The 7,264-nt window shown below is 25.4% G+C and overlaps 1 protein-coding gene across 2 annotated transcripts in view; it reads right to left on the reverse strand.

The window, feature by feature from the left end:
• LOC136989866 (uncharacterized) overlaps positions 1-6,004 on the reverse strand; it is a 94,587-nt gene extending 88,583 nt beyond the window's left edge. For both annotated transcript variants that reach the window (XM_067288150.1, XM_067288151.1), the window contains exons 1-2: positions 5,532-6,004; positions 5,361-5,437 (exon numbers count right to left, since the gene is read on the reverse strand). In XM_067288150.1, the coding sequence (XP_067144251.1) occupies positions 5,361-5,437; positions 5,532-5,614 (160 nt within the window). In that variant the 5' untranslated portion in view covers positions 5,615-6,004. The remainder of the gene's footprint in view (positions 1-5,360; positions 5,438-5,531) is intronic.
• Between the last annotated feature and the right edge of the window lie 1,260 nt (positions 6,005-7,264).

Genomic DNA, 7,264 nt, shown 5'->3' on the forward strand with positions numbered 1-7,264 from the left:
TAAAATTAGAATTGTATTAATAAATCTAATTTTTTTTATTTTGATCTTTAAAGTCACACCTCTTCCTATATGCGAGATCGTCTTATATGTGAGTAAATACCATAATATAATGTTTAATATTTTGAATCAGCAAATTTTTTAAAATTTGAAACAGGTACTTTATACTTTTCATTTATCACATTCTTGACAAAAAAAAAATTATATACAATTCATCTCTAACATCAGTAACTTCATAATTTGGAGGCTCTCCAAAAAAGATTTAAAATATGTTTATAAAAGTTTAGCAAATGCTCAATGAAATAAGCCAAAAATTTATATTACTATTTCATATTTTAAAAGCATAAAATATAATAATTGATAGAAAAAATCTTTCTATCAATTATTTTATTCTTTGTTTAATTATAATTAATCTTCATATTGTAGTTATAATCATGAACAAAATATTTAATTCCAATAAAAAATGATTTATCACATAAAAATTTACACAGATATATTTAATTATAATTAAAATATTAAAAATTACACACAGTAGATTAAAAAAATGAATGCAATAATATTATATTATAGCAAATTAAGAATTTAATAATATTAACCCTATTTAATATATATAAATATTTAATTTCACTTATATTCTCAATTTATCAATTTTATGTATTTAAATAATTCTTGTTTAGAACATATTTAAACTTTAAATAATTCTATTCAAAAGTGTTTGATCCTCAGGATGGCTGCACAGATAGCCAAAAGTGTTAGATAAATTAGATAGTTGCTTGAATAGGATTTTATCTTTATATATTTAATTTTACCTTTTATTCATTTTATTTTTGACTATTTCCTCCCTAAACACTAAGAAGGCCTTTTTTTATATCCATCACGGTTCAGCTAAGTCCATAACAGAAATGACTGGGATGGTGAGAGACAGGACTGACATCTCTGGACAAACAGCTTATGAAAAACTCCTGAGAGTTTTTTAACTGCCTGAATTTGATCTCAGGTCTCCCAAAGTAATAGATTGACACCATAACTGCCTCAGCCATCTGACCATCAATCTAAATACTTAAAAAACTATTTAAATTACTAATTATTATTGAATTTGTATATGTAAAAATTAAATAATCTAATATAATTCTATCTTATAATATGTATTTAAAATGTAATTTATAAACAATAATTGCATTATTTTTAATACAATTATTGATATTATTTAATGCAATGATGAGTAAATATATTGACTTAAAGCAATTTTGATTATGTTTTTAATGAAATTTTCAGTTTAAATTTAAAAATAGAATTACCAGTGCTTTTCAGAATAGTTTGCCATTTAAATCATATTATACATTCAAATAATTACTGTATCACTTTAAATATAAATACATTTTTTAAAGTTTCTTAATCAAGTTAAAATCACAAATCTTCAATAATAAATCAAATTAAACTGGTAAATTAAAATAATACAGTAAGTTTATTTTAATTTATCTGATAGAAATGATCAAGCATTTTAAAAGAATTGCATTATATTTTATGAGCTTTAACAACATTTTCCAGGAAAAACTTAAAAGAAAGTAAAAATTTTCTATTGTCATTTTTAGATGACTAAACTATATTTTAAATGCAAGGTCATTCCAAAAGTAAAAAATTCCAAACCAGTGGTATATATAAGCTTCAATGGACCATGTACAGGTAAATGGGATTTTACAAACTCCATTAACTCAAGCCCAAAAAATATTTCCTAGAAAGTTGAAAATAATAAAAGTCATATATAAATAGACCTATCATTATGCTTTGTATTAAAAAACCAATGAAATCCTAATTTAAAAACAAAAATGTAAAAGATAAATACAACGTGCCAGAAATGACATTTATAAAATGTCTGAATAATATTACAAATATTTCATTTCAAAGTAATTTGAATAAAATGATTCTTTAGTATTTATAAAAAAATAAATCTGAATGCTTAAAAAGTTAATATTTCTTTAAATTTAGTGAATTAAAATATATAAAAAGATTTTTAAACTTTATATAAAGACATTAATGTTCTAATATGTACTCTGAGTTCTATGTATATATACAGAATATGTCTTAATAATCAGCTTTTAGTAATTGTCAACATCAAAACAGAAAACTTTATTTTATGAATCTAGAAACAAAAATTGGCCATAGTTTTGAGGCCATTTTGTACGAATTTTTGTTTAAATATCCTGAAAAATGGCCTTTATTGAAGGCTCGACTGTATTATGGTATGTTCTTTAGTTAATAATTAAATATATAACAGAATCATTTTGTATACTGATATGTTTTTAATTCTTGCGGGATGAAACAACAATCCTTTCTACATTCTGTAAATGTATACAGTATGTAATGCTTCGTGTAATATATAACATTAGTTTATTTATTTAACATCAAATATTTATAAGGAAGAAGAGGAAACGATATAGGAACGCAACGTGTCGACCTCGATACTAGAATAACACGAACGAAAATATTTAGAACAGAATAAACGAAAGCACCTGTCTGAGACAACTATTCCTCTAGTGTTTTCTCATACATTAGACAAACTACAGGTCAAATAAAAACGACAATTCAAGGTCATAATCAGGAAAAAATCTTTTGACGTTCGGTAACAACGGCAATCAATCCGTATACAATCGCATCACGTACATTTGCGACTTCACTAGACAATGTTTGCTCATTTCCGGTCATTAATTTACTCTCTTCTAGCTGATTTGAGAGAATACAAAAGAATTATGCTGATTTTTTCCCCCGATAAAGTCCGCTAAAATTATTTTCAGAGCGCAATAATATATACATTATTTTTTATGATGATGTTGAAACGTCGCACAGAAAGATGAGGCAAAAGGCTATCTTTCTTATTATAAACAAACTAAGATTTAATTTTTATTTATGAGGATTAAAACATTCATTACGTAAGTATCGTCTTTCCGGTAGAAAGTCAACATGTCCTTATTTTGCTTGTTCGACTTACGTCTCATTTGCTGCAATGTCAGTCATGAATGACGACAGTCATCTTTCTTTCCGAGAGAGCTGAAGTGTTTGAACATAAAAAACAAGTCAACGATGATCCGTGTCGTGTGGCTTGACTAATGAAATACAACTTAGAAGACAGTTCTATCGAAAAAAATCGAATGTTTAACAAGATTGTCTACATATTATCTTTCCTTATAATTATCACTCTTGAATCTGTTTTGAGCCTCTTAAAAACTGAATAAGATTTAATGTACTATATTTATAGTATTAATGTGTTAAATTCTTTCCAGTTACATATTCATAAGCATCACATATGGTTGACAAGATTGCCATATGTTAATTAATTATAAGATTTTCATAAGGGAACTTAAATTACATCACCAGTATCTTTAAACTAGACAAGTTAAAGTTCTAATTCAAGAAGTTACTATATTTTTTTAGGTTAAAAAAATCTTTTAAAATCTATTGATTTCTTGAATTAAAGCTATTTTTTAAATTTTATTATTTAATTCATAGATTTTCAATAATATATATTTTTTCCATTTAAAAATTTATTTCACTTAATAAAACTGTAGGAGGAATAAATATATGTAAATATACTTAAAAATATATTTAATAAATAATTTTTAATCCTGGATTTTGTTTAAATATGGCTTTAACATAAACACACTCATTTTTATATGCTATACACACTTAATATTATATTAATTTTTATTAAACAAAACAGATGGTTCTGTTGTTAGATGTACTGTACATTCTGTTTTACACATTCATCATTATTAAAGATAGTCATGCATGATGGATTATATTACAGTTTTTATTTACCACATCAAGAAAAATAGTGTCTTGTTTAAAGTTCAAAGAATTGCAAATTAATAAAAAAAATTATTTACCATATTCTTGTTACTGAATATTACTGAATATCTATTATAAAATTTGATATGTTAATTATATATAATTAATATTTCATTTAAATTAACACGTAGAAAGTTATATTTATCAAAAAGGAAAACTAAACAACTAATTGAAGTAAAGTAACTTAACATATATATTATCAAAATTGCTTAATAAATATTAATTAACACCTAAATTAATTATACTTTTATATCTTTATTATTAAAATATAACACTCTTAAGACATGAGGATTTCACAAAAAAAAAAAAAAATTATTACACTAGGTGATAAAATTCTATGTTGTAATTGTCAATTCAATTAAGTTACTTAATTAATATTAAAGATATTTTAAACACTGAGCCTGGTCATCATTAATAGAGTCTGAGACAAGAGAGATGGGTCCTAATATTTTCTGAAAGCCACGAAAATGTAAGTATAAAATCAATTTAAAAATATTTTTCATTCCATAATCAAAAGCAGCTTTAATTTATAGATTTTTGTATCACCTTTTTTTTTATATATATATATAGAAAAGACTAAGTTTTAGGACCTTTGAAGCTCATGCCAAATAACCTTGTTTTTTCGTTTTTTTGAGTCAAATGGCCTTGTCGATATTCCTATCTGGTCCTGATTGTTATTAAAATAGTTTATTACAATCCAATACATGATTAATTTTTCAATTTTATATAAATAAAATTTTTTTTATAAGAATAAATTTTGGGCCTCTGTCCTAAGTAGGGGCCAAATGGATGGCTGGAATACTCTTCTATCAAGACCCGATTATTACTTAATTGATTACAGTTAATTACTCGATTAATTATTACATTCATTTTCAATATTTGTCACGAAAATAAACACCGTTAAAATCGATTAATTTCATTATAATGATAATCAAAGTAACTTTTCAATCATAACGTGCTTTGAATACAAATCAATAGAGTTATATTCAAGAAAATAATGAAGGAAGCGCTCCATTTCTTTTATAAATTTCATTTTATTTTACGAGAAATATAATTTAAAATTTCATTTTAAGAAGTTAAGGAATTATAACATAATAAAAATGCTTTCGAAATACAAAAACAAAAGCTGACTTTCACAATTTGAATAAGAATGCATTACTCGACTTTTTTTTTATAAGCGGACCAGTTTAAATTTAATAAAAAAGAGAAAGAAAGAAAGAAAAAAAAAATTATCTGAAGCTTATTGTAATGTAAATTCAATACAATTGCAATCATTTCAAAAATATCGGTTAGCATTCGAACTTATTTTCAAATATATATATTGATATATATTTAAAAAAAGGAGAAAAAACACGTGCTTGTACATGATTATCGCAGGAGGGCGCACTACAGCAAACGAATTCACAATTGATGACGTAACAGACAACAAAACTACCAGTACAATTTTTAAAAAATGTTAATGATAAGAACGCATTGTAGCAAACAAACTAAAATAAAAATTAAAAAAATCTGTAACTTACTGGGCAAAATAGTATTTCCTGTACATACAGGTTCTCCCGTAACTGGATGAAGCCATGTTGTGGTCCTCATTTCATCACTAAACAATGGAGAAACGAATTTTTTTCAACTGTTTTTTTTTTACGGTTTCGAGTATAATATTTTAAAAAATTTTAAAAGTATATTATACTTACTTAATGAAAAATATTCTTCCGTCCCTCGTCACGGCAAATGACCAAGGTTTTGGCAGACCACGGCGTATAAGTTCCACGGCCATGATATAGGCAAACACTCCTCTCCAACTACTAACTTAAAGGTCACTGAACAGTTAATGTTGACACTTTCTAGTCTTCGTTTCACATCTCTGATTGGAAGCCCGATTTACATTTACCCGCGATCGATCACATTTACGATCGATTGTACGAATTTTGTAGGCAATTGATTATTTTCATCACAACTTTCTTTACTACTATTTTCTCGACGACTGTTTGCGACAGTAAATCGTGGATTTTCACGTGCGCCACTCTATTGGTTCGGTGAAGTGGAATGTGGTACATACCACTTTACTATTGGTTGGTTCGTCTAGGTAGGGGTGCTGTGACGTATTAAGTTAACTTTTATTTAAATAAACGCGAAATTTTGTTGATTTTTCCGTAACAAAAAAATATATTAACCTATTTAAATTGCGCTTTTGTTAATAGAAGTTTTTTAATGGCTGACTTGTGATCGGATGGTTGATTTTCTTTAAAATTTATTTTTAAAATATTTTTAAACGTTTATATATATATAATATATATAGTATAATAAACAATGCTACTCATTAATTATCTTTGTAATTGTAAATTTGAATAATGTCTATAATGCGTAAGTCTATATTATATGCATTAGAGATGTTATCTTTTGTTCTTGATATTTTAATTTATCATCTGTTAAATTTATTTTTATTTATTAATAAATTATTTAGTGATATTTTATTTTTTAAATAAATGGATTTTTTATTTTTTGTAGGAAAAATATATAAATTAATAATAAACTAATTAGATATTTATCGGAAATATCACGTTTTTCTTTATATTTTAATTTATCGTCAAATAAATTAATTTAGGATAAATTTGAACTAAAATAAATATAATTATTTTTTCGTTAAAAATTTACCTATTTATATATTGCGCTTTTGTTAATAAAAGTTTTTAATGGCTGACAGTGACCGGTTATCATTGTTTATCCCTTTTTTATCAATTTCTAACTTTAAGTAAATTCTAAAATTAGTTAATCGATGATGTTACTTAGGAAGAGCTGAAAATATTTAATCGGTGGAAAACTATTTTTTTTTTTTTTTTTTTTTTTTTTTTTGCTTTTATTAGTATTTTAATTTATTGTTAACTAGCAGATATGCCCGGCGCTGCCCGGACGAAGAGTAATAAAGATAAACATTAAAATGAAATTTGCTTATTTTAGCCTACCATTGTTTGTTTATCACGAAGTGTCAAGAGGATGAAATCACGAGGAGTGAGGTGTCCAGATTTAATGGCAGCCTATATTTTCCGCAGGCCCGTAGAGTGTTACTATCAAATTAACCTAGACCAAGTTTTTATGTAGTCTAGGTTGGGTAAACATTTTAGAAGTTAATAGGGGAATGAGTGTAGTGTCAAGGTTCTATGGTAGCCGAAATTTTACTCAGGGTCCTAGAGAGTAACTATGAAAAATGTGGTGCAGATCGGTCAAAACGCTTAGAAGTTATAGAGAATAGACATGAAGATATTCTATTTTATATATATTTATGTATATGTATAAATATATATATTCCCAGATAAAGGGATCTAACAAAGATGATGAAATTATTTTTTATATATGTAGATAAAATTATCACTAAAGTTAATTTAAAACTTTAGCCTCTAAAAGAAATTATATATTCTTTTTCTTTTTT

Source organism: Centruroides vittatus, unplaced genomic scaffold, assembly GCF_030686945.1.
Source record: "Centruroides vittatus isolate TY-2023 unplaced genomic scaffold, ASM3068694v2 scaffold_769, whole genome shotgun sequence".
NCBI lineage: Eukaryota > Metazoa > Arthropoda > Arachnida > Scorpiones > Buthidae > Centruroides > Centruroides vittatus.